The 27898-nt window shown below is 36.1% G+C and overlaps 4 protein-coding genes and 1 long non-coding RNA gene across 6 annotated transcripts; 3 read left to right on the top strand and 2 right to left on the bottom strand.

The window, feature by feature from the left end:
• The first annotated feature begins 2598 nt into the window (after positions 1-2598).
• LOC139197193 (putative uncharacterized protein YDR433W) lies at positions 2599-3007 on the top strand. The gene is made up of 2 exons (XM_070823977.1): positions 2599-2886; positions 2993-3007. Exons 1-2 carry the CDS (start codon positions 2599-2601, stop codon positions 3005-3007), a joined length of 303 nt encoding a protein of 100 aa, XP_070680078.1.
• A 587-nt stretch (positions 3008-3594) lies between these two features.
• LOC139197249 (uncharacterized) lies at positions 3595-4197 on the bottom strand. 2 transcript variants are annotated; one of them, XR_011582484.1, is made up of 2 exons: positions 4074-4197; positions 3595-3766 (listed from the first exon to the last, which is right to left on the bottom strand). It is a non-coding gene; the product is annotated as an uncharacterized lncRNA (long non-coding RNA). The 2 variants fall into 2 exon arrangements; XR_011582485.1 differs by having other exon boundaries at positions 3595-3867; positions 4074-4169.
• A 1048-nt stretch (positions 4198-5245) lies between these two features.
• LOC103436849 (binding partner of ACD11 1-like) lies at positions 5246-8770 on the top strand. Its single transcript, XM_008375296.4, has 5 exons — positions 5246-5474; positions 6331-6434; positions 6515-6590; positions 7825-7905; positions 7987-8770. Exons 1-5 carry the CDS (start codon positions 5469-5471, stop codon positions 8557-8559), a joined length of 840 nt encoding a protein of 279 aa, XP_008373518.1. The 5' UTR covers positions 5246-5468; the 3' UTR covers positions 8560-8770.
• Positions 8771-12323: 3553 nt separating this feature from the next.
• On the top strand, positions 12324-15773 carry LOC103436848 (binding partner of ACD11 1-like). The gene is made up of 5 exons (XM_008375295.4): positions 12324-12524; positions 13319-13422; positions 13504-13579; positions 14834-14914; positions 14995-15773. The coding sequence occupies exons 1-5, from the start codon at positions 12519-12521 to the stop codon at positions 15565-15567; spliced, it is 840 nt and encodes a 279-aa protein (XP_008373517.1). The 5' UTR covers positions 12324-12518; the 3' UTR covers positions 15568-15773.
• Positions 15774-25223: 9450 nt separating this feature from the next.
• Positions 25224-26476, bottom strand: LOC103436847 (uncharacterized). The gene is made up of 3 exons (XM_029104425.2): positions 25874-26476; positions 25735-25788; positions 25224-25628 (listed from the first exon to the last, which is right to left on the bottom strand). Exons 1-3 carry the CDS (start codon positions 26184-26186, stop codon positions 25474-25476), a joined length of 522 nt encoding a protein of 173 aa, XP_028960258.2. The 5' UTR covers positions 26187-26476; the 3' UTR covers positions 25224-25473.
• Positions 26477-27898: the final 1422 nt, after the last annotated feature.

A 27898-nucleotide genomic window follows, 5' to 3' on the forward strand; every position in this document is an offset into this window, starting at 1 on the left:
CTCATCCTAGTCAACAACAAATTTTCCTAAGCCGCTATTAGGTCACATTTGATTGTCGAATATTCTTATTTGCCCTCATTGTCGGTGACTCGACATTAGGTTGCCATGAATAACCAATTACATGTTGTCACGTCAATTGATTTTGGATATACTTCAACAGTTATGTCATCTGGATTCCTTAAGTTAGCTTATAATCTCAATGTCTTAATCTTCTTCATTTTTCATTGGGCTCTCTCTCCAGCCCATCTATTGGGCCCAAAAACAGTTTTAATGAATTTAAAAGCACCCTGTGTTAACAGCATGATTGAATCAATTCTCAAAATGTTAAATTTTTTTTAAAGAATAAATTTGGCATTGATATTGGGAGTTATTGGTGGCGGAGGCTTGCAGAGGATGATTGGCGTTGCAATTGATATTCAGTTATTTTCTTTTATTTATTTTAGCTTTCTATTTTTTACATTTAATCTTCTTTTAAAAAAGTATTGTGTTGTTTTTAGCTTGAATAAATTTGTATATTATTGTTGACCTTAAAAATTATTAAGTCTACTGGCGCACAGGCCGAGTAATCTATGAGCTAACTAAGTCTTTCGGTTGAATGCGGGGTGTGCCAACTCTTCGGCCGAGGAGTAAAATATGCTGATGTTGCGTTGGATGCGCTGCTGACTTCTAAATCTTGCGACTGCGGCCGAGGAAGGAACTCTATCGGCCTTCGGGTTCTAGAGCCTGAAGATATGGCTGCTAGTTCTGCGAAGTTCAATATCAAATTCGGCTTTCAATGTGTCGAATGTAATAACTTGTAACACCTCACTTCGCCGAAAAGGCTAATGAGATGACCTCTGCCAATAAGGATTCGAAAATCCTTCTCGACCGAGACTTGGATAGATAACTAGTCGGCCCCGTCGCAGTGCTGTTTATCCAAACTAAAGGTGCTTTACGGTCGGCTGATTCTACGGCAACATTGCTGTTTATCCAAACTGAAGATGTTCGCCGGTTGCTTTCACAGTGTTGTTTATCCAAACTGAAGGTGTGTCGGCGAAAAGAGAAAAGAAAAAATCTCAAGGTTGTTTGAGAGAATTTGCACAGGGCAGTTATGTGTTGAATTGGAGGTCCTCTGGATGTTACCTACGGCTTGGTATTTATAGAGACCTGCATGCCTAAGTCGTGGAAAACAATCCCAATTGCACTGTGACTCTTTAAGTGTTGTTGCTGACCACACATTTATCTCATGCATATTCACAATAAATGGAACTCTGGAAACTTTATCTTATGCACCTGTATTCACGCCTTAGACCTTATCACATCAATCAAAGCTTAATCCCATCTTTATCATGACCTTCCTTTACGTCATCACCATTTGTCGGATCCAATCTTGTAAATTTGGTGGTGTCACTTATCCCACCATCTCTTCATAAGCTTTATCCATGCGTGCATGATAATTAAAACACATGGTTGATGGTTTTGCATTATCTGCAAAACGACCCTAATCCCTTCATATCAATGTATTTCCACCAAAATTTGTCCAAGTGGCGCTTATGCATGCAAAGTTACATGGGATAAAATCCCAACAAGCACATTCACGTGGCCACATCCAAAAGCATATACCATCTGGCACCATATTTATCTGCTACCGCATATCCCAATATTCCATACGTTTAAATCAATTGGGATATTGTTGAATATCAGGTTTAAACAATTTAATATATTATTAAGATATAATATCATGATTAAAATCACAACATTATTTCTTAATAATAATTGAAAGTCATTTCAACTACCCTGTTATTCAACGGCACTTGATTACTCAGGCCAATAATGTAAAATCGGGTCCAAACAATTATATAATCTTAATTTATACTTATTTATACGTTTGTATCTCCTTATATTTAGGACCAATGAAACACAAGACAAATTTGAACTTGAGAGCAGTTGGGAGAAGTTTTGACACTTATATTGGGAGATCGTATTGAAGAAGTTCAAGGGTTTTTGGGCAAACTTTAATGGGAGATAATTTTGAAGCGATCTTATGTCGCTGCTATTTTTCTACTTTGATTGAGGTTCTTAGATGATACGTAGGCTACTGTTTTTTAGGCTTAAAAAATGTTTTGTTTGGTATGTAACTTTGTATGGGATTGACAAGCAACTTTCATGAGTCATGAGTGATTGCATTGAGTGGTGAAAGGCCACATTTTACTAAGAGCCGTGTATAGCAGTAATGAAATTGAAGTTTCTAATTTAATACTATAAATTTTTAGTGTTGATTAAAGTGATCAGTCTTTTGCCACTTAGGACCAGTTTAGGGTTACTATGTTTTTAAAAAAAAAACTGCTTTTACTGTCCTTTAAGAATAATCAGTTGTAAAATAAAACTGATGATATTTTGGTTAATTGAATTTTAAAAGTGATGTGAGTATAAAAAGTAGCGTAAAAGAGTTTGGTAAAATTTAATGTAAAAGTGATATAATTGTATACAATAACAAATAGACATAGTAGTCGGAGTGGAGGTGAGGACAACAATGGTAGTAATGGTGGTGGTGGTTGCGATAGAGGTGTGGTGGTGATGCTAATAGTGGGATGTGTTGGTTGGGGTGGAGAGGTAACAATGGTGGTAGCACCGATAGTGGCAATTGAGGTTGTGATGGTAGTGGTGGAAGTTGCAATTATAGTGGTAGTGATAGTGGCGGCAATGATAGTGGTAGTGACAGTTGTGGTTGTGGTAGCAATGGAAGCGGTTGTGGTAATGATGGTGGTGGTAGTGGTGGTGGTGGCAATGTTGGCGGTGGAGGTAGTGATGGTGGTGACAGTGGTGGAGGTTGTGGTTGTGGTTGTGGTTGTGGTTATGGCGGTGGTAGTAGCAAAAACGGTGGTTGTAATGACAGTGATGGTTAAGGTTAGTATTTGTAGTGGTTGGTGGTAGCGTTTTTTGTTTTTTGTTTTTTTTAAGATAAAATGTGTGTGGAAAGCTAAATAATGTTATTTAAACAAAATTAATGAAGGTATACAACAATTGAAAATATTTATTAAAGATCCAATTCAACTTTTTATTAAAGCAGCTTTTAAAATCAACCTACATGCTGCTTTTAAAAGTTGTTGTCTAGAGCCTATTGATTTTAAATTAAGTAGAATATTTAACTTTTACCAAACATTTTTTTTATTGCTTAACTTTAACACGAAACAATTTTTGGTGAAAAAAAACAATACCAAACGGGACCTTAGTACTGCAATTTAGTGGTATTCCTCTACTTATAAGTAAGATTTTAAGTTCGATTTTCGTCGAATTTCAATCAAATTATTGCTAATTCATTGTGAGGCTTAACTGACTCTCTCACTCTCTCACCCTCTCAGTGAGATAATATCGTTTGTTAAAAAAAAAATCAGTCTTTTAGAATTTTAAATATTTTTATTATTCTATATTGCATAAAAGCAAACTTAGAATTCTGACTTTTCATTAGTTCGGATGAGTTAAGTATGGTTTGGCATTGAGGTACTTAAAAAAAAAGCTGATTATTTTTAAAGTTTTTATGTTGAAGGTGTTTAGTATACTAAAAAAAAAAATTTATTTTGGAAGCTGTTGTGAAAATAAGCTGAAATCATCATAAAAGCTGGAGCAGCTAAATGCTGCTTTGGAAATTTTATTTTCAAAGCCCGCAGAGCTACGGTGCTCCTTTAATGAAACTTTCTAAAGTCCAATAACACCCTCAAACCAAAAACGGTGCTCCTTTGCCGATCTTCACAAAATCTAGAAACCCACTAGAAACGGCTTTGCCAATCTGCACAAGAAATGGAAACACAGAAACTCACCAGACTACCACAGCCAAAACCAAAAACGGTTTTCCTTTGCCGATCCGCGTGCTAAACTAGCCTTAACTTTCTAAGACATTGGATACAAACATCAAAACCCAAAAGCCAAAAATTGAATAAATATCAGCTTTAAGATTTCACCACCATCAATTCTATAATTTGATTAAACACAATTCCAGAAAAATAAACAATTTGAGCCACTGAAAGTTTGAAACTTTATCGATTTTGGAAAAGTCGAAAAGAAATCTTGGGCAATTTGGGTTAAAAGTTAAATACCTCTGGTTCTTTGAAGGTCCGGACTGAAACAAAGGCCACTGGCGCCGGTAGAGAGAGACAGAGAAAGGGAGGGACTGCAGAGAGGAGTGTTTTCTGTTGTCGAGAGACTATTGATAAATAAAAGACATGGATTATTAATAAATGAAGATAGACAAAAGAAAAATAGGGTTGGTTTATTATTTTACATTTAACAAATATACTCATTTTATGTTATTTTGGTTATTTCACACAATCACAACTATTTTACATAAAAGTTTACCAAATACTATTATACTGCTTTTTTTCTTCCAAAAGTACTTAGTTTACCAAATACTATTATACTGCTTCTTTTTTTCCAAAAGCACTTTTACAAAAAAGTTTACCAAATACTCTACTACTTTATTTCACAACTACTTATTCTCATAGTATAACAAAAACAGTTTTTTTTTTCAAAAGCACAGCTATACTAAACTAGCCCTAAAGACAATGAAAATTATGTAGTAGTCCAACAAAATAGGATTTTTAATGCTAAAGTGCTCCAACAATCCCAATGCTATACCCTATAGCCCACCGCAACCATGTACTTGGCTTCGCCAGTGCAATCCATGCACCGAATTATCGGGATTTTTACGTATCAATTACCAAACTTTCAATTTCGAGTTTTTTTTAGAGATCTTAAGAAGAGTCTCTTAAAAGTGGAACTCTTTATGAATTCTGTGCCATCTTATATTTTTTTATACAAAGTTTTATAATATTGGCACTGGAATTGAAACAAAAACATGAGGAGACGGAAAGTCCACGAAGAGTCCTACTTTTAAAAGAGTATTCCTAACATTTCTTTCCGCCCTACCCAAATTGCAGGATGAGGATTCTCTTTGGATCCTCTTTGTGAGGATTCTAGGAATCCTCATATGCTATACATTCATCGTATATTGTGCGGTCAACTTTTATGAAGTATTGTTTGTGTTTAATTTTAAATTAAAAAAATTTAAAATTATTTCTGACCGCGTAATATATAATGAATAGATTGAATAAGAGGAGCACAAAGAAATTCGGGATGGTATCCAAATTTCTAACCGCGTAAAGGGCCCACTAGGCCATAAAGTAGCAAATAACACCCTCGCACGTTTCAAAGTTGTCAACAACGATGACCCGACGCTACTTCACGTGCCAGGCTCCAGACACGTGCCCCCGAAACCCATCCTTGGCGCTCGCTTGCGCCGGTATAAATAAAAAAAACAAAATATGTCTCCATCCATTCGCTCTTACCCAAAAATTGCTCGGATTTCTCTTTGAACACGAAGAAGACTTCGTTACAAGTCTCTCAGTTTCTCCGGCAACTCTCCGGTCCTTCTCCGCCTCCGTCGCCGTTGATCTTCACCATCTCACCTCGATCTCTTTCAGCAGCGCCTAGTCATGTCGGTCAGTGCTCTCTCTCTGTCCCTCTCGATTTCTTTCTCTGTTTTTGCATGTAATTATGTATATATGTATGAATTTATTGTTTAGATTACAAATTGAGTGGAGTTTTAGGTTCTTAAAGTGTTTATTTGAATGAGTTAAGTGGTTCTTGTGTGGATTTGGGGTGGTTGCTTAATGAATAAGTGTGATCATTGACTAAATCAGTGATTTGGGACACCCTAATTAGATCTGTTTTGAGGTTTATATGAGGAGAAGATTATGTTCTATTGATTGAAATAGATTGGTATTTACAGGCAAAGAACTGCAAATGTATATATCTCTCAGATGTACTGTTTGTTTGACTGTTTAGTACTAGCTTTTTCTTGCTTTTCTGTGCCTCAATGCAAAAGGATTTCCACTGTTTGGTTTGTTTGCAAAATGATCTGCTCGGTTTGGTTTGTTTTTGAGGCGGAGAAACGAAGATTGAGTGAACGAAAATAATCCATCCTTGAGCGAAAGTTTATTTTTGAATTCATAGGCTTGTTTTATACATTAAACCGGCTTCTCATTTAGGAAAAGCGGTTCAGGATTCTTGATATGCAAGTTTTGTTAAAGTTATGTTTCGGTTGCAGTCTTGTAAATATAGTTCCTGCCACAGCTTGAGAAATTTGTCATAGATCCGATGCTTATTTTGCCAATGTGCTAGTTTTGTTATAGCTATGTTAGGCTGGAGGAACCCTATACTTTTTTTTTTCCCAAGGAGTGCCATATTTCCTGATATCTGGTTCTATCCAAATATTTTATGTTGTATTGCTATTTTATTTTATTTTTTTGTATCGTGCCAGTAATCATACTATCTGTGGTGGCCATTTTCTTGCAGGTAACAACCATCAAGGTCAGCAATCTTTCCTTGGGTGCAAGTGAGAGAGATATAAAGGAGTTCTTTTGTTTTTCTGGTGATATTGCTTATGTCGAAATGATGAGGTATGATATTTATTTAGTTTGATGGATTTATAGTATTTCATTATCTGTGTCTGAATCTATCTTATACTATGCACATGTAGTGATACTGAGCGGTCCCAAATTGCATATGTTACCTTCAAGGATGTACAAGGAGCTGAGACTGCAGTTCTCCTTTCGGTAATGCAATTTATTTGACCATAATATATCACCTCATCATTCTCTCCGTTTATTTTCTCTCTCATGATCTTGTAATAACCATTTTTACTGGGACTTTATACAATTAAAGATAAATATAGTCTTCCAAACATTTGTCATTTAGTGATCTAATACAGTATGTGACTTCACTTTATACGCTAGGTATATTAGTTATGTTTCTTTGCAAAAATAAGGGCAGAAAAGGTACAAAATGCATTTGGGATTGATGTAGCCACTTTGTGGTTGGTGCTGATGAGTAGAAAAACTGTACTGGATTAGTAACATATTCATATTATAGAACCTAGATATCACTTGCTGGATAGGTAGGATTTTGGATTATTTCATTGCGTGCAAGAAAAATCAATAAAGAACAAGAAGTTGATTCGTGTCAGTTGCCAACAAATAGAGCAACTAAGTTTCGGTTATATTGGCTATGCACTGGGCCATGTAAGAAATCTTTTTCTTAATGAATAAAGAACTGTAGTAGCTATGCACGGGGCTAGGCAATGCTTGATTTAATTTCACGATTTGGCTTGGCTCTATAGGACTTCTAATACTGCCCAAGATTCAATGTAGAATTTTTATGGGAGAATAAAATGGGTTGTGGTGTTGACTACAGTCTACAGGCCAGATGGAAAACATTCTACGGGGGAATGTGGCCCTTTGTTGAGCTAACAGGTCAAAATAGAAGTCATGTTTAAGCTTTAAGTAGTTGGTGCTCTGGTTTTTATTGGAGTATAGATACTCCTTATAGTTTATGATGCCAAGTGTCAACAGATGAACTAGGATTGCATCACTTTCCTTGCTTTCTGGTGTTTATAGACATTGGATAGCAGTTTATTACTATGTTGGAGTTCAATAGATAGTGTAAGGAAGCTTTAATGCTGGAGGTGTACTTATATTAAAGTCCTTCTAGTACATGTTTATCTCCCAGCTTTAGTTAGAGTTCATTCTTGATTTTTACTTACTAGGCATGTCCTAAGAGATTGTAATGTCGTTGTATAATGTCTGGTGATAAGCAGGCATGCTGGGATAGTCTTGACTCAAATTGGTCAATGACACGATGCCCTAATGTGACTATAATTGAAAGTAAAATGCGAATGATAACAGCCACTATGGTCTACAGGCTTAGCAATAACATTAGTGTGATTTTAATTGGTGATGTAACTTGCAAAATTTGAGTATGTTTCACTCTAATTTTTTTTTGTTATGTCAGGGAGCTACAATAGTGGATATGTCTGTCACCATAACTCTGGCTCCAGATTACGAGTTGCCACCTGATGCTATAGCACCAAATGTAAGAGTCTTGCACAGAGCTTCTGCATCAAATTTTACCCATGCAATTTCAATGACCTTTGGATTGCTCCGTTCTTTGCAGGTAACAGAGAATAAAACTCCTGGTGGGGGTGAATCTGCATTCCGCAAGGCAGAGGATGTTGTTAGTGGCATGCTTGCCAAGGGCTTTCTCTTAGGCAAAGATGCAGTCAACAGGGCAAAGGGCTTTGATGAGAAACACCAGTTGACCTCAACGGCTTCAGAAAAAGTTGCTTCTTTTGACCAAAAGATTGGTCTCAGCGAGAAAATAAGTGCTGGTACTTCTGCGGTCAGTGGCAAAGTTCGCGAAGTGGATCAGAAATTTCAGGTCTCAGAGAAAACCAAATCAGCTTTTGCAGCTGCTGAGCAGACAGTCAGTAGCGCTGGATCTGCTATAATGAAGAACCGGTATGTGTTTACCAGCGCTGCATGGGTTACAGGTGCTTTTAATAAGGTTGCAAAAGCAGCTGAAGAGGTTGGTCAGAAAACACAAGAGAAAGTTGGAAAGGTTGAAGAAGAGAAACATAGAAAAATAGAGGACGACTACGCTCAAGTTCTATCGGATTCTCCTAAAGCTTCTGCAGCAACCCAGCACGATCCCTCCAAGCCTGAACCTGTCAAAGGTTTGATCCTTTGAGCTTCGAGTTCTGTAAATACAGTTGAACTATTGGATGCCCTTCTCATTGATTTCTTGCTTTGTTCAAGCATGAGATTGTAACTTTGAGAGAAGTAGTGCCCCACCACCATGATACCATTTATTATTTTTGTTCTTTTTCCGTTTAGGTATTTTACAACCGAGATATTTTTACTGCTACACTTACTATCTATTATACTGTTATTTTGTATTATCTTTCTAACAGAGGTACGGTCAACTAACACACGTGGTCCTATCTTTGTGAGAGGAGGTAGACAAAAGAGGCATTCGCCGATTTCTCTTCAATTGTTTTAGCCAATTTGTGCATTTTTTTATATAACGAAATATTTTATATTGAGGGGTGATGATTATATTAGTTGCAAACTCGTCATTTTTAAGATTCAAACTAAAATATCATTTATAAGTAATACGTAGCAACCCTTGAACTTTTACATCAGTTAAATTCTCTATTGCCATCAAATGTTGCAATTTTTCATCCATCTTGGTCAAGAGAAAATTAAATTTTCAATGCTCCTTGGTAGTGCTGTAAAAAAATCCCGAAAATCCCAAACCAAACCAAAAAAAAAATTCAATCTCAAACCAAACCCGAAATTTTTGGGATGGTATACCAAACCAATCTTGAAATTTTGGTACAATAATCGGTATTGTCTTCTCAATGTTTTAGTAATTCCATACCGAACCAAAAATAAATATTATATATATTCAAGCTTTTTTTTTGTTTGGAACTTATTTTATTTTGGAACTATAGTTTGTAACTTATTTTTTAGCTTTTGGTTTTGTTACTAAACTTTTTTTTTTTTTTTTGTTGCATGCATGTTGAAGTTGAATGTTGAATTCAAGTATTGAAAAGAGGGCGTTTGAATTGTTGCAAACTACTAGAGCAATATAATTGGTGTGGTCTACAGGTAGTAACCATAATCCTTTACTCCATTTGTTCAACGCTGCCATTCAACTCTTGGATTTCCATAATTTTAAGTTTGCCCTTTAGTTTAAAAGTAGTAACCATAGCCCTTTATCTCCACAACTACATGTACAAACCTCCCACACACGCTCACCTTGCACTGCTGCTTCTCAACCAAATGTGTCTATCTCTTCAACACGAAATCCAAAAATTGTATTGTTAGTTTTCGAACATATTAGGTTTGTAACTTATCTTTTTTCTTTTGAGTTTGCTACTAAACTTACTTTATTTTGGTTGCATGTTAATTTGACTTGGTATGAATGATTGGTATTTCAATTTGTATGAAATTCGGCAATACCGAACCATCCCGAAATACCGAAAATATTTTGGGAATCTTGGAAATTGGGAATACCGGAATTTTGGTTTAGGATTGGTCTTCAAATTCCTGCCCTGAAAATTTTCGGTTTGGGATTCGGGATTCCATTTTCTATTTGGGATTCCATACTGAACCACCCCTACTCCCAGGTGCATCGAAATTCTCTCCTTGATCAGGTAGAGAACACGTGAAAAAGGTGAGAGAAAAATTGTAATTTTATCTGTGGGATCGTGATTTTCAGACCTTCATACGAAGGCAAATGAAGTAGTGAAGAATCAGATCTCTAATCAAGGAGTAGTGGATTGACTTTAGATAAAGTCTCAGACCTCAAGGTCTAAAAGCTCTGATGGCATGATCAAAATGACTTATTGGATGAGAAGGACCTAGCAATTCTTCATCCTCTTGCTTCACCAACCAAGGATTCATTCATTTGGATACTAGTAGAGAACTAACACTTGGGAGCCTCAACAACAAATTCATCTTCTTATGAAATCTAACGGTTAAAATACTAAACTTAATTTAAGTGTATGCGCTTGTTTTTAAAATTGTTTTACATGAACACAATCATGTCAATTAGCCTAGATCACATGGATTAATTTAATAAGATTACGGAGTGTACCAAAGTAGTTCACAACCCAACATCTCAACCCTACAACTTAAGATATTCTTTGCACTTATCCTAATCAACAATGAATTTTCCTAATCTGCTATTGGGTCACATACTCAATTGACGAATATTCTCATTTTCCTTTGTTGTCGATGTCTCAACATTAGGTTGTCACAAACGTCAATTGATTTTTAGTGTACTTCAACAGTTATATCATCTGGATTCCTTGGGCTGGCTTATGGGCCCCGATGTCTTAATCTTCTCATTTTTATTGGGCTCACTCTCCAAGCCCATCTATTGAGCCCAAAAACAACTGTATACAGTTTTAATGAACTTAAAAACCATCTTTGTTAACAACATGATTGAATAAATTCTCAAAATTTACAACTGACATTGAGAGTTGTCGGTGGCGGAGGGTTGCAGAGGATGATAGGCGTTGCAAATTGCAATTGATATTCAGATATTTTCTTTTATTTATTTTAGCTTTCTATTTTTTACGTTTACTCTTTTGTTTTAATCTTTTGTGTTGTTTTTAGCTTGAAATCATAAATTTGTATATCATATAATCATTGTTTGTATCTCTTTATATTTAGGACCAATGTAACAGAAGACAAATTTGAACTTGAGAGCAGTTGGGAGAAGTTTTGACACTTATATTGGAAGATCGTATTGAAGAAGTTCAAGGTTTTTAGGCAATTTTTAATGGGAGAGAATTTTGAAACGGTCTCATGTTGCTGGTATTTTTCTACTTTGGATGAAGTTGTGAGATGATAAGTAGGCTACTGCTTTTTAGACTTTAAAATGTCTAGTTTGGTCTGTAACTCTGTCTGAGATTGACAAGCAGCTTTCATGAGTCATGAGTGAATGCATTGAGCGGTGAAAAATTATCTTCTACTAAGAGCTGCGTATGGTAGCAATGACATTGAAATATTTTAGCCTCCCCCAGACGTGTGGCAAGGGGGAGGCTGAAATGCCTCTGTGAGTCTTCCCAATTCTTAGAAGGGGTGGATAACTGTGATTTGCCACTAGTTGTTCCCCTTTAAACAAATGCTATAAATTTTTAGTTTTGGTTAAAGTAATCAGTTTTTAGCATTTAAAATATTTTAAATTATTTTGTATTGTATAAAAGCAAACTTGGGATTCACTTTCTATTAGTAGGATGTGTTAGGACAATAAAAATTTAAAACTATACAGTAGCCCAACTAATTAGTATTTTTAATGTTAAAGAGCTCAAACCCTCTTTATGCAATAGCTCACCATAGCCATGTACTCGGCTCTGCTACTGCTATCCATGTACCAAATTATCAGCACATTTTTGTATCAGTTACCGAATATTTTGAGATTTTCAATTTCGAATTTTTTAGGGTCGGGTTTGGATATTTTGGTTTTGAGAAATGTTAAAACAATTCTTTTAAAAAAGAGATTTTTTATAGACTCTCTATCATTTCATACTTTTTACATACTACTATATAATATTGACACAAAAATTATGCCAAAAATATAATGCAGTAGAAAGTATAGAGAAATCGTACTTAAGAGACTCTCCGCACTAGCCCAACCGCATATGGGAGGGGAAGTAGCAATTAACGGAGTACGATTCTCTCCCTTATTTTTTTCCTTTCCCTCTTATTTGAACGGTCACATTTAAGCCACATCAATATCTTATATTAATTTTTTATAAAAAGAGAAAGATAAAATAAAGAATGTGAAAGGAATGAATGAAAAATGATGAAAAGAAGAGGGAGAGAATCCTAATCCGCAATTAACCCTCGCACGTTTCAAAGTTGTCAACAACGCTGACCCGACGCTACCTCACGTGCCAGGGTCCAGACACGTGCCCCCCAAATCCATCCTTGGCGCTTGCGCCGGTATAAAATTAAAACAAAAAATCTCCATCCCTTCACTCTGACCCAAAAATTGCTCGAATTTCTCTTTGAACACGAAGAAGACTTCGTTACAAGTCTCTCAGTTTCTCCGGCAACTCTCCGGTCCGTCTCCGCCGCCATCGCCGTCGATCTTTACCATCTCACCTCGATCTCTTTCAGCAGCGCCTAGCCATGTCGGTCAGTGCTCTCTCTCTGCCCCTCTTGATTTCTTTCTCTGTTCTTGCATGTAGTTATGTATATATTTATGAATTTATTGTTTAGCTTACAAATTGAATTGAGTTTTAGGTTCTTGAAGTGTTGATTTGAATGAGTTAAGTAGTTTTTGTGTGGATTTGGGGTGGTAGCTTAAAGAATAAGTTGCTCATTGACTAAATCAGTGATTTGGGACACCCTAATTAGATCTGTTTTGAGGTTTATATGAGGAGAGGATTTTGTTCTATTGATTGGTATTTACAGGCAAAGAACTGCAAATGTATGTCTCTCTCTCAGATTTACTGTTTGTTTGACTGTTTAGTACTTGCTTTTCTGTGCCTCAATGCAAAATGATCTCCTCTGTTTGGTTTGTTTGCAAAACGATCTGCTGGGTTTGTTTTGTTTGCAAAATGATCTGCTGGTTTGGTTTGTTTTTGAGGCGGAGAAACGAAGACTGAGTGAACGGGAATAATCCATCCATGAGCGAAATTTTATTTTTTGATTCATAGGCTTGTTTTCTACATTTAATCGGTTTCTCATTGGAAAAGTGGTTCAGGATTCTTGATATGCTAGTTTTGTTAAAGTGATGTTTCAGTTGCAGTCTTGTAAATATAGTTCCTGCCTCAGCTTGAGAAATTTGTCATAGATCTGATGCTTATTTCCCGATGTGCTAGTTTTGTTATAGTTATGTTACGCTCGAGGAACCCTATACTTTTTATTTTATTTATTTTTGTATCGTGCCAGTAATCCTACTATCTGTGGTGGCCATTCTGTTGCAGGTAACAACCATCAAGGTCAGCAATCTTTCCTTGGGTGCAAGTGAGAGAGACATAAAGGAGTTCTTTTCTTTTTCTGGTGATATTGCTTATGTCGAAATGATGAGGTTTGATGTTTATTTAGTTTGATGGATTTATCTTATTTCGTTATCTGTGTCTTAATCTATCTTATCCAATGCTCCATGTAGTGATACTGAGCGATCCCAAATTGCATATGTTACCTTCAAAGATGTACAAGGAGCTGAGACTGCAGTTCTTCTTTCGGTAATGCAATTTCTTCGACCATAATATATCACCTCATCATTCTCTCTGTTTATTTTCTTTCTCTCATGATCTTGTAATAACCATTTTTACTGGGACTTTGTACAATTAAAGATAAAAACAGTCCTCTAAACCTTTGTCATTTAGTGATCTGATACCTCATCCAGTATGTGGCTTCACTTTATACGCTAGGTATATTAGTTATGTTTCTTTGCAAAAATAGGGGCAGAAAAGGTACAAAATGCATTTGGGATTGATGTAGCCAATTTGTGGTTGGTGCTGATGAGTAGAAAAACTGTACTGGATTAATAACATATTCATATTATAGAACCTGGATATCGCTTGCTGGATAGGTAGGATTTTGGATTATTCCATTGCGTGCAAGAAAAATCAATGGATGTAGCTGTAAGGAACAAGAAGTTGATTCGTGTCAGTTGCCAACAAATAAAGCAACTAAGTTTCAGTTATATTGGCTATGCACGGGGCTATCTAAGAAATCTTTTTCTTAATGAATAAAGAACTGTAGTAGCTATGCACGGGGCTATGCACCGCTTGATTTAATTTCACGCTTTTGCTTGGCTCTATAGGACTTCTAATACTACCCAAGATTCGATGTAGAATTTTTATGGGAGAATAAAGTGGGTTGTGGTGTTGACTATAGTCTACAGGCCAGATGGAAAACTTTGTACGGGGGAATATGGCCCTTTGTTGAGCTAACAGGTCAAAATAGAAGTCATGTTTAAGCTTTAAGTAGTTGGTGCTTTAGGTTTTATTGGAGAATAGGTACTCATAGTTTATGATGCCAAGTGCCAACAGACGACCTAGGATTGCATCTCTTTCCTTGCTTTCCGGTGTTTCTAGACATTGGATAGCAGTTAATTACAATGTTGGAGTTCAATAGACAATGTAAGAATGCTGGAGGTGTACTTATATTAAAGTCTTCTAGTACATGTTTATCTCCCAGCTTTTTTAGAGTTCATTCTTGATTTTTACTTACTAAGCATGTCTGAAGAGATTGTAATGTCTTTGTATAATGTCTGGTGATAAAGATTTCAATTGCAGGCATGCTGGGTTATTCTTGGCTCAAATTGGTCAATGACACGATGCCCTAATGTGACTATAATCGAAAGTAAAATGGGAATAATAACAGCCACTATGGCCTACAGGCTTAGCAATAACATTAGTGTGATTTTAATTGGTGATGTAACTTGCAAAATTTGAGTATGTTGCTCTTTAAAATCATTTTTGTTATGTCAGGGAGCTACAATAGTGGATATGTCTGTCAGCATAACTCTGGCTCCAGATTACGAGTTGCCACCTGATGCTATAGCACCAAGTGTAAGAGTTTTGCACAGAGCTTCTGCATCATATTTTACCCTTGCAATTTCATTGACCTTTGAATTGCTCGTTCTTTGCAGGCAACAGAGAATAAAACTCCTGGTGGGGATGAATCTGCATTCCGGAAGGCAGAGGATGTTGTTAGTGGCATGCTTGCTAAGGGCTTTCTCTTGGGCAAAGATGCAGTCAACAAGGCAAAGGGCTTTGATGAGAAACACCAATTGACCTCAACGGCTTCAGAAAAAGTTGCTTCCTTTGACAAAAAGATTGGTCTCAGCGAGAAAATAAGTGCTGGTACTTCTGCGGTCAGTGGCAAAGTTCGCGAAGTGGATCAGAAATTCCAGGTCTCAGAGAAAACCAAATCAGCTTTTGCAGCTGCTGAGCAGACGGTCAGTAGCGCTGGATCTGCTATAATGAAGAACCGGTATGTGTTTACTAGCGCTCAATGGGTTACAGGTGCTTTTAATAAGGTTGCAAAAGCAGCTGAAGAGGTTGGTCAGAAAACAAAAGAGAAAGTTGGAAAGGTTGAAGAAGAGAAACATAGAAAAATAGAGGATGACTATGCTCAAGTTCTATCGGATTCTCCTAAAGCTTCTGCAGCAACCCAGCACGATCCCTCCAAGCCTGAACCCGTTAAAGGTTTGATCCTCTGAGTTTCCAGTTCTGTAAATACAATTAAACTATTGGATGCCGTTCTCGTTTGATTTCTTGCTTTATTCTAGCATGAAAGTGGTGAATGTAGGACAGAATACCTCAAATTTGTTTAGCATGTGCAACTATTGTCGTTGTTTTTCTTACATGATCTGCCGGTAAACCAAACTTTTTTCAAGTACATTTGATTTGGTTTCTTCTGTTTCAATTTTTCAATTTATCAGTCTGGTTCCTGGTTTTGCCATCTGAAACTTGCTTTGTCCCAACTTGCTCTCTTTTAACAATTTGCTCTCGGAATTATATTTTTGTGTCCCACATTACCATGTCCCGTTAAGTCCGTTAAATTTTCAGTTAAAAATGCTAATGTAGTATGAGGGACCCACTTATGTGGATTCCACGTCACCACCACGTGTAAAAGAAAATAATTTTATTTAATTTTATCTTAAAAACCCAAAACAATAACAATAATCATGCTATTGCACCACCACCACCCCCCCCCCCCCCCCCCCTCTCTCTCTCTCACCCTCACCCTCACCCATGACAATCCCAATAGCCCCAGCCCTGATTTGCCCCCTCCTCCGATATGCTTAGCTTCCCTTACCCTTCCTCCTTTCTCCCTGCGCAGTGCGCACACTGACCTTCCCTCTCAGCCATGCGATTACCCCACAACCCCCTGAATGAAAAATCTGATTTGCCCCTCCCTTCCACAGACACGCACTTTGAATTTGAAGGCTTTGAGGGTGTGTAGATCAGGGTTGGCTCAAATACTGATGGCTTGGAGGGTGGATATTGGGTTATTGCGACTGTCATGGATGTGGGAGAAGGGGATGGGGTGGTCACGGGAGGAAGGAGGTGGGGGATGAAGGATGCCCATAGGAAAGCATTGGGTTTCTCACATGGCACATTAGCGTTTTTAGTAGAAACGTTAACGGACTTAAGGGCTGATTTGGAATTACCGTGCTTTGAAAAAAAACTGCTTCTGCTGTGATGTGAAAATAAGCTCATTTTTGCTGCTTCACATTTTCAGCTTTTTTTCACCCAAAACTGTGAAAATAAGCCGTTTTTAAGTGTTTACCAAACATCTTTTTTAGCTCAACTTTTTTTTATACCCACTTTTTATAAAAGCATCTCAGTACTAAACCAGTACTAAACGGAATATGGCAATGTGGGACACAAAAATATGATTTAGAGGAATGAGGATCCTCTCCGGATTTTGTGAGGATCCTGAGGATTCTCAAATTCTTAAATTGTATCCGTTTATCGTATATCGTGCAGTCATAAATCATTTTAAATATTTTTATATAAAATTAAGGGAAGTGTTATTGGCACTTCAAAAATCTCATTCCACACTCCTCACAAGTGTATTTTTCTTTCTAAATATAGAAAGTTTGGAATGTAGAATGAGAATTTTAAAGTACCAATAACAATTCTCAAAATTAAACATAAATACTACCTGACGAAAACTAGTCATATAATATTAAACGGATACAATTTGAGGATTCTCGAAATCCTCACAAAAAGGATCCTCGTTTGATTTAGGGACAAGTTGGGGCAAAATAACTTAACGGCATATGATAATGCTATCAAATATTTCGTAGATGTCACCTCATGTAATTATATACCAATCTATCAATGTTCTTGATTTTTGAAAATTGGAGGTTTGGATGTCTGCATGGAGAGAAGTTTATGTCACGACTCAAAGCTACCGATAACAATTAGCAACTGCCTTCTCAAAATCCAAGGAACACACATTTATATTTAATTCTCGCACACCTTTTTTAATTTTTGATCCTCAGATATAATGAATTGAATAAAATTAATAGTAAAAAATTTAACAAAAGTGTGTAGGAAATAAAAATGAGCACGTGAATAGCTCTATCATTTCATTATATTGAAGAACAATATTGAATTTATATTTCTTTCGAAAACTATTCCATGATTTTGTATTCTCTCTAAATAAAAACCTGGAAATAGATCGATGACTTGTAATATGACACACCCCGATTCTAAAATCAAGGCGTGTTGGCCGTCACGTGAGTGTGACGTAACCAAAAGTACGACGCGGAAGCAATAGGTAAGAGAAATACGAAGAAACAAAAACCAAATACTAGCAATAATATCCAACTGGCATGCTAGAGTAAGTTTAAGTGTGAAACACACATATTCAGAGCATAAGTACTAGGTGCAGTCAAGTAGGAACATTAATAAATTACAACACCCGAAGGTGAGTCCTACATGAGTAGTCTGTCAGAATGCCGTGGGAATCCTCGTGGCCACCAACACTGCTAACTAGAACTTGGAAGGGCGCAAAACAAAGTTGAGTGGGTCAGTAAAACAAAGCTTTTCGAAAACGTTTCAAATAATAACATTTCTAATCCCTCGCTGTAAAACCTATATACTTTCCTAGAAAATAACATAATATGCATATAAATCTTCCTATATCTCAAATCACAAATCTTTACAAAAAACCAGAAAGTATGCCATGCCATAAGCGTCAACAACAGAATAAGAATGCAACATTATAACAGGTGAAATAAGGAATCAACCGAAGACCCTGCAGTTGGTCCTGTACGGTTAATTCTAAAGCTCAATATCCAAACCAACCGGAGTCACCACAGTGATCTGTACGGTGCTACTCTGCACGTAAATCGGAATTACCTGAAGTAGTATGTACGATAAGAATGGTGTAAGAATACGCTCTAGTGCTTCTCTCATTAACAACTGTATAATAATCTAAAATCACCTACAGTCGGAACCACTCTATGGTCTGTACGACATGTCGAAACCCTCTCATGGTCTGTACGACATGCACCTACTTGGATCCAAGGTGAGCGTGCGGTGCAGGGTGAATAATATAAGCACTAACACCAGGGGTGTAGGTTTGAGCTTTCAATACAATTCACATCACAATAAATTACATGATTAACATAAAACTCACATGATACTCACATGTGCATCCACAACACCATTTCACATATATATGCATCAATTACTAATTCATATAATTCATAATATGCATGCATGGCATTTTAAAAACATACTTTCATTTAAATTCAATTTCTGGGAAATTCAGTAGTATATAGGTAATAACATAAAATAACTGCCCACTCACTGGTAAGTCGAAGGGTCGTAACCCCCGTGACGTCCTTGAATGCGCTCGTCCTCGGGATAGGTATCACCTATATGCGAAGCAACTATAAAAACGTTAATTAAAGCACATAACCGACAATTCGTAATAACTTCTCATACGATGCTCAATTTGGGTATATGAATATACCACAATGACCTACTTGACGTCACGAACGTCGAGGTATTTTTAGAAAAAAAATTCGAGGCCGCATGTGCCCCCACGCGCATGGAGGGGCACGGATCCACGCGCGTCACATTCTTCCTCCAGTCGCCGGACTGGTTTTGCCGGTTGCCGAAAAACTGGAGATTTTTTAATCTCCTTGTTCTCCGTCATATCTCAACCATTTTTCACGCATTTTTATATCAAATTGAAGCCCTAAGCGTGTAGAATCACGTTACACTACTTTAAGGTTAAAAAACATACGAAATCTCACTGGAGAAATTCCAAGAAAACCGGCCAACTTCGAACCCGACGATCCTAACGTCCAAAACCTTCAAACTAAACACTCCGAGCTTCCTTAGGACCTTACTAAGCTCACTGTAAGCTTAGAATTCCCTGAAATTCAACAATTCACGTGTGCATGAACAGTACACATTTTTGGAGTTATGGTTTCATGATGATATCGAAGGTCTTAAGTTCTAAAATTAGTATATTTGAACTTAGGGACTCAAGAGGAGTTCGATTCTTACCTTAGAACCTTCGATCTGTGAAGATTTGAGGGCTTTGTTCTTTGTCCGTACGGTTTCGAGAGGGAGAGAGAGTGAGAGAACTGAGAAGGAGGAGAGAGAGAGGGCTCGGGGAAGAGAGAGAGGAGGTGTCCCGTGTGGTCCAACCAAAACAATCACCATCCAATCCCTTTAGGTCCCTAACCACACAATTTACAAACCAATTTTAATCCACTTACAATTTTCTAAAAGTTTGGGAGAGTATGAATAATTCCAAATAATATGTCACACGTACCTTAATCACCTTAAGGGTAATTTTGTCTTTTCACATCAACGATAAGATAATTCCTGGACGGGTTGTGACATAATAGATCTTAAAGTTGTGTGCAGTTCATAAAACGAAAACTTACTTCCTAAGATTTTCTGCCCCCTTTAGAAATGTGCATGAGATTGAAGTGTGTACGATTTATTAGAGATAAAACCTCTAACAAGTACATAGAATAATACTAGATCTTTGTGTCAGTGACAGGTTAAATATAGCTTTAATAATTGATTTATTTAATCATGTCCTTGTTCTTACGACGGATAGTCGTTGAAATGAAATTTAACTAATTCACTCCCTACTGTTGAAAATTTTGCAAAAGTACAATCATGTTCCCAATATTGAATTGCAGTCTTCTTTGGATTTCTGTGTCCGAGATCAATAGATCCAGAAATTTGGACCACTTATTTTAAATCCTATGGTCCTCATTATTCAGTCTTAGTGATCCATTAAAACAGATCAAATGACTGTGAGTGTAGTCCTCATGTTTTTTTGGAAAAATAATAGGGTGAAGTGCTGATTTAGTCCTTAAACTATCATCTTAATGAAAATTAGGTCCTTGAATTATTTTTTCAGTAAAATAAGTCCCTAAATTCATTAAAAATTGCTAATTTCATTTATACTATTATATTCGAAGCTATTTTATCCAAATTTTCATCAACTTAAGTCATTTGACACGCTTTGGAGTAATATCATCATTTTCTCACCTATAAGCCCTTAACATTTCATATAGGTTGCAAATCTAACATCTATTTACCCTTCAAAGTTAACTCCATACAATATTTCTTTATAAAAATTATCTATCTATCATCCAATGTGTATCATATGCAAGTAACGTGACTTAAATTGACAAAAAAAATGAATATAGTAGCTTCGAATCTAATATTAGCGATGTAATTGGCATATTTTTATAATTCAGTGACTAATTCATCTGAAAAAATAGTTTAGAAACTTAATTTTCCCTCAGGTAATAATTCAGGAGATTAAATTAACAATTCACCCAAAATAATATGCACAAATGCCTATAGAAGATAATTATGAAAGTTGCAGTTTTGTACCCACTAATCTAAAACAGATTGTAGGAAGGTAAATGATAGCCACTTGCTTGAGAATGTGGCAAAAGCAAGCTAGACAAATCCTTAACTTAATCTTATAATTGACCCAAAAATAGAGTTTGCAAGTGTAATATTGTGTATTAAAATTTGATTATTGAATTGTTTCAAGTTGTGTCTAGTCTTAGTATCAAATTCAGGATGATGCACGTTGAAAAAGCGCGTGAAGCATTTAAGCAAGTTTATCATTCATATGCATCCATATAGACTAGGAAAATGCGGAGCTAACACTTTGTAAGGAAGTCCGAGATTTAACTTATGAGGCAGAGGAGACCAGTCTTGAGGTGTGCTCATGGTCGTCACAAGGATCTTATGTTGGAAATGTCAGAGTACCGGAGTGACATAGCATTTCAAGTTCAGGATTAATTGTACCTGTTCAAATAGAAGGAAAGAGAAGGGGAGGAAAAAAAAAGAAAAAAAAAAGAAAAAAAAAAAAGGAGAGAGTCCTCCTTCCTTTTGGACAGTTTACAACTGAAAAGAAAAAAAGGAAAGGAAGAAAGTAAAATGGAAAAAAAAAAAAAAAAAAAAAAAAAAAAAAAAGAGAAAGCTTGTTAGTGAAGGTTTTGGATAATTTAGGATTTTTTGTTGTTGGATAATTTAGTTTAAGTTTAGAGTATTAGGTTGTGCATTCTCATCATTTATGCCACAACTATAATTATAAAAGAAGTGTCATTGAGTACTATGATCTAATAATATTTCTCTTCACTTGTAAGTGAGAGGTCTAGGTTCGATTCTCGTCAAAAGAAGATTTGAACCACATTATTGCTAGTCAATTGTTAGGCTAAACCCATTCATTTTCTTTCAGTATAGATAATATCGTTTATTCAAAAAACAAAAAAACTATAAAAGAAAGACAAGGCTCCACCAAATAAAACAACAGCCTGGAACCATTATTTCTTTAAGCCCCACTCCTTATTGCAGGGACCACCCTTTTTATTCAATATTCGGGACCATATTTTACTTTTTTTATTTTGGTAGTAAATGGTGACCAATATTAATTAACAATTCAAAACCAATTATGCTGATTAACTTATGTTTTTGTAACCGACCTCCCTCTTCTCCGACTACAATTTATGCTGACTAGCTTAACATATCCACTTGGTAGGTAGAGCACCTACAATTCTATGAATATCAACTTAACATACTATTTAAAATAAAAACACTTCAAATTGACTCCACGCTAGGTGAATCAAATACACTCAAGTTGGACGGTGCATTATATTTTTTAAACAAATTTGAATTCTTTTGAATTGGTAATAGTTCAGTATCAAACACGCTATATTTTGAGTTCGAGTCTAACCAATAGAAGGAAAGTACCGTCAAGGACAAACATGTACGTGTCATAAACCTACCACACATCTTTCTTTTCGTAGGGTTTAGAACAATTATGCATCCCCTAATATATGCTATTAATGGAACCCACAAAAATGATCAATCATTCTCACAAATTGACATTTTATTTATTTATTTATTTATTTATTATAAGTGATATCAATATTCTAAGCTCGAGTAGGAGGAGGGAGACCAATGGTGGATGCATGATTCTGCCTCTTAGGGTTTTAGTGTAAAAGATCCAAACGTGTGCAGCGCGCAAACTCTTTTAGTATTTTTCGTAGGCATTTAGTCAAGCACTTAGCGGACTTTCATTATCTGCCTAGATATATCGACAACTCCTAAGGCCTGATGATGTGGTTTGTCGAGCAAAACGTGCTAAAGCGTTTTGCCAAGGCTTGCCAAATTTTTTCAAAGATGCATTTCATCGAAAATGTAATATTCATCAAGACAATCCACAAATTATCGGTAGAATTGTAATAACAATCACAAGAGCTACTGGCCAAAAGAAAAAATCCAAACTAATTTGAAGGCGACGCTTTACCGTTCCAAATAATGTTTGTCACATACTATTTATTGTCGAGGACACCTCATTCTACTGCATCCCTGATCTATTATTTAAAAAGTAACAACAACAAATATAATATAAAAAACTGCTAATAGGAGGAACAGTTAGAATATACGGCACTCAAATGCATAAGATATATTCCGCCATTGGATGTTTACACACACACATATATTATATATACAGGCCTTTTTATGCAAAGAGATCTTTATTTAAAAAAAAAATGAGGATTAGGTACATGGCTCACGAATTTTAACAATTTGAACCGTTTATTTTGTAAGTCTCGATTCATAAATTATCTTTGCAAAAATTCAATTCAATCCGAATCCATTTGCCTATTTAACTATCGAGATAAAATTTCATTGTTTCTTATATAACAAAGTATTCGTTAATTTCTTTGAACTCAATTAGATGTCTTAAACATTTCTGATTTGGCTAATATTTTGCAAGAATGATCTATAAGATGCAACTTGAAACACAGGCAGTTCAGATCGTTAAAATTCGATGGGATGTGGATCCTACAACTAATCTCCATTTAAAAAAAAAAATGGAGATCCCTCCCCTTAAAGGTTTCCTACACACACACAATATTATATATTATATGATTTTGTCGCACAAGACTTCATGCTTTAATATGGGGTCTACTGTCTTTCATATGGAGTAGGATTATCTCCCCTCATATTCTCATCATCTTCTCTCTTCTCCTCTCACATATTGTTTTTTATCTTATTATCTCTATAAAAAAATAATATAAAATGTTGACGTGGCTAAACCGTAACTGTTTAAATAGGAAGGGAATAAAGATGAGAGAGATTAGGAGGGGAGAGAATTCTTCCCCCTTCCATATAGGTAACCCTTAAAGTATCTTGTTATAAAGCATTTTATCTTCACATAATCGCAAATAAAGGAAAATAAAAGGCTTACAATTGTCTAAGATAAGTAGTTAGCGGTGGATTGTCTTTGTATTCAATTCGCTACATCCGAGTTTAAACAATTTCATCTCTCTTTTTTTTTTCTTTTTTTTTTTTGTAGATGAGAATAATGATAATAATAAAAAGATGAGTGTGATAAGATATAATATTTATGCATTCAATTGAATTATTGATTTGAACTCTGCAATGTAATTTGAATGGGTGTTGGAAAAACATATGCACAATAATGTCAAAGAACATGATCTCACAGAGAAAACCTGATAGATTATACTACTATTTTATAAAATGAGTAGTTTTACTACGAATAACACTAAAGTTTTTGATGATAAAACTCAACGTCTCTCAGACTATGCAGATGATTAAAATGAGACAATATCGTTAATAATATATTATTGACCCAAATCAGTGAGTCACTTGAACATATCCACCAAGGCAATCCACTTTGGATAACTCTCATGCACAAAATTTGTTTTCTGGATTATCCGACCGTTTTCTTTTCAAGACTGGTTTTCAAATTACAAAGCATAAAAAGTGAGTGAATTCTAGTATACTCCGAAGTTGACTGTACACTGGATAAAATGAACGGTTAGATAATGGTGGAAAGTATCCAACGGTGTGGAATAAGCAACCAGTTTAACTTGGTAACCACCAGAGCCTTTGTCCGACAAAACTAGTTTGGATAATTAATAAAAATAATACTCGCATTCTTCTTATATTTTACTATTTGCAAATAATGAATTTTTGTTATATAAATTTTATAATCCGAATTATTTAGTTTCTTAAGTTTCATTTGAAGATCATTCATATAAAAAAAAATTCATTCAAATCAAAGATTAATGTTTAATCATTTAAATGTACCAAATAACTATACAATTTATTATGAATGTGTTGCTGATCCCTTGTACTGTCAAATTGTTCTATACATATAAATGCATTATATTTGATCTGAATGTTTTATATATATATATATATAGGAAGGAACGACTTAAAATGGCGCTTAGAAAGTTTATATTACGAAGATACATTATTAACAAATCGTGGAATATATACATTTGCTCGTGCAAGAATTATTAATGAAATAATAGTTTAATAGTTACGGCATTTACAGATTATGCCAATGTTACAATAAATCTAAAGAAAAACTAATAAAAAAGGTTTGAAAACTTTGAGTTTTAACGATAAGTAGAAAATAAAGGGTAAAATAAATAGTATCATAATTGACTTTTTAGTTTAAAAATGTGATTTTCTTTTTTTAAATAAAGAGTACTAAGAGCTTTTCGTTAAAGTTTTTTAAATCTAATCTATTTGTCCGGGGATGGGTCCTACAAGATAAACGCATTTAAGTATATGATGTCCCTGTAACTGTACGCACCTGATTCTCACCCCCACCACCCAACACATTACTACAAGTTTCCAGCTGGGGTCCACCCAACCAAAACCCGATGTGCAGCAACGGTCGACTCTCGACTACGAACATCCAGCTGTATCACACCGGGCGCACGTTTACGTCCTTTTCTCTAATTTACGCCTCTCTTCCGTACAACACACACTCGAGTAATTCACAAAAGTAAAAAAACTTTAAAAATTTACGTTATTCCTCTATTCGAAATTTTTCTATAAATTAATTAAGCGACTCAAGGGCTTATGTAATATTTTTACACCAAAATAATTAAAAAACAAATTAAAAAAAAAGAAAAAGAAAGCCTCTGTTCTGCAAGACGCACGTGCGAACAGATGCTGACGGTGACGCGCGTGCGAGTTCATCCGAGGTAACCACGACGAAGAGCTAGCTAGTAGAGCACAGTAGTGGCGTGGGGATTACAGCAGAGAAGAGTACCAGGGAATGCGGATTAAAAATCGGCGATTTTTCGGTGAGAGCGAGATCTGGGGACGAGGTTTTCGGTTTGAGTGTCCTGCAAATTCCTCAGGCTGCGGATCGCCAAAACATCGCTCTTCCGGATGTCAATAAATCGCCCGATGCCGTCGATTTCGCTGTCGGCAGAAACTACAAAACAAAAAACAAAAAAAAAGCAAAAAAAAACAAAAGTAAGAACTGAAAAACCGACGGTCAGGATTTAGAGATTGAGAATAATTTCATCCGCATTGCGTACCAACGCGCTTCGCCGATCCAGGCAGTTTAGTGAAGCCATTGAACTGAGCCAAATCTGAAACGGAACAAAAGGGAAGGTCAGGATTGGATTCAAATGAGGAAGAGATGAGCGAAGAGCCGTTGATTAAATAAAAGTGTACCTGATTGGGAGGGGACGTGGGAGAAGAGGAAGAGGATGAGGAAGCAGAGGAGGGTGAGGACGGGGATGACGTGGATGGATTTGTGCGGTGCAATGGACGGCGGTGATGACAGACGGTGAGGCTTCGATGCTTTATGGTCCTCGTCGTCTTCATAGGCTGCAGAGATTGAAGAGGAGGAGGAGGCGGTGGTGGAAAAGGCTAAAAGATCCTTAATGCGGTTGGGGGAGTCATCGACGGTGAGAGTCTGGTCCTTGGGTCCGCCGTGGGCCTGGTGGAGCTTCGACGGCGAGCCGCCCAGTGACTGTCTTTGCATGGTCACAGACTCACAGACAGGGAGAAACACAGAGAGAGAAGAGAAAGCGAAAGATAAAGAAATTATTAGTGAGCTGTTGTGTCTCCAGTACTCTAATGTGGCATTTTTAAATAAGAACTTTCTTTTTCTTTTTGTTTCGATTCGTCACTTTTTAAAAAACAAAATAAAAAGAGAATTATGGATAAAATTTTGTTCTATATAAGTATGTATCTCAAATTCGTTTTTGGCAAAAATTAAATATAAAATTTCTCATTTATAAGTAAAGAAGAATATCACTACATCGTAATACTAACTGATAGCTTCACATTTTAAAATACTTATTATATGTATGAGGTAAGTAAATTTTTCCTAAGAATAAGAGACATATAATTCTCACCCTAATTTTATAATTTTGTTTAATTTTTGTACTCTTTTGAATTTTTTTGCTAACAATTTAGAAATAGTTTTTGTATAATTTATCTTTTTTTTTTAACAAACTTTTTAAGTGGAAAAAAAAAAATCAAATTTCAAAAAAGAAGTTGTTGAGATATTTTTTAGTTGGATACCATTATATATCATAATTATTTCTGACATATGAGAACTATATGTTTAGATGTCCTACATGCTTTTTGATGTTTGTTGGAACTGATTTGGATGAACTAATAATATTATTTTGAACTTTTGATTCAAGTTTAAGTTGGTGGGTCATTTTCATTATCTTTAAAATTGATCAAATTAGATTTGAACCGTTGAATTTAAAAAGTAACCGTTGATTTTTTTTTTCTTTCAAAAAAGACTATTAGATAGCTACTGTCAATAAATCTGGACCGCACAACATAGTACTAGGAAAAATGAATGTAGTTGGGCGCGCCTCCCTCGATCATAAGCTAGAAGGTGTGATAGCCGATGGATCATGGATGGTAACAACGTCTGCATCTCAACCGTAGAAACTTGGCTTATTGTCAGCTCAGCCGCAACGAATATCTTTCTCCACTCGTCTGACGTAAAGGCCCGCCACTCCCCCCAATTCACATGTTGTTGCTGCAGCTTGGCTCATTTGCATTCTCCCCCCAAACTCAAATTCATATCTTTCCCACCATCAAACTACAGCGCTTGCAAATGATTTGGACCCAAAATTTTGGGGCCCCCCCGGGCAGTTTAGAGACAGCCTTAAGAGCAACTCCATCGTGTGGAGTAGCCCCAGCGACAGGCCCCAAAACAAAGGATAGTAGCCTGGCCTACTTGCTCCAGCTTGTGCTAGCCCGAGAGAGAGGCCTGACATGAATTGCCAGCCTGAGAGCCCGAAGGCTTTCTGACGCACAGCTGACGTCCGCCAAACGTCAGCTCCTTTTATTTATATATTTTTTTTTTGTCAGGCGCGTGTGCCTCAAATGCGCATAGGATCGCGTTGGCAGACAAGGTTGCGGGAACTGGGGCCCGTGGCGCAGTGAAAAAGTGTTACCGTTGGGAAGCCACTTGGCTTCCCCTAGTTCGTTGGATTTCAATTGTAACAAATTTCGGGCCATTGGATTTCCAACGGTAAAAAAAATTCAAAAACCTTATTTAATTTTAGCCATTGGATATGAGATCAACGATCCACATTATTCGACGTTATAAATTAAAAAAAAAAAAGAAAAAACATTTTAAAATTATGATATGTTACCGTTGTGCCACATGGCACAATCTGGAGTGCTAAAATTCAAAAAAAATTTAAATCCAACGGTAGAGATTAA

This window comes from Malus domestica, chromosome 06 (assembly GCF_042453785.1).
Source record: "Malus domestica chromosome 06, GDT2T_hap1".
NCBI lineage: Eukaryota > Viridiplantae > Streptophyta > Magnoliopsida > Rosales > Rosaceae > Malus > Malus domestica.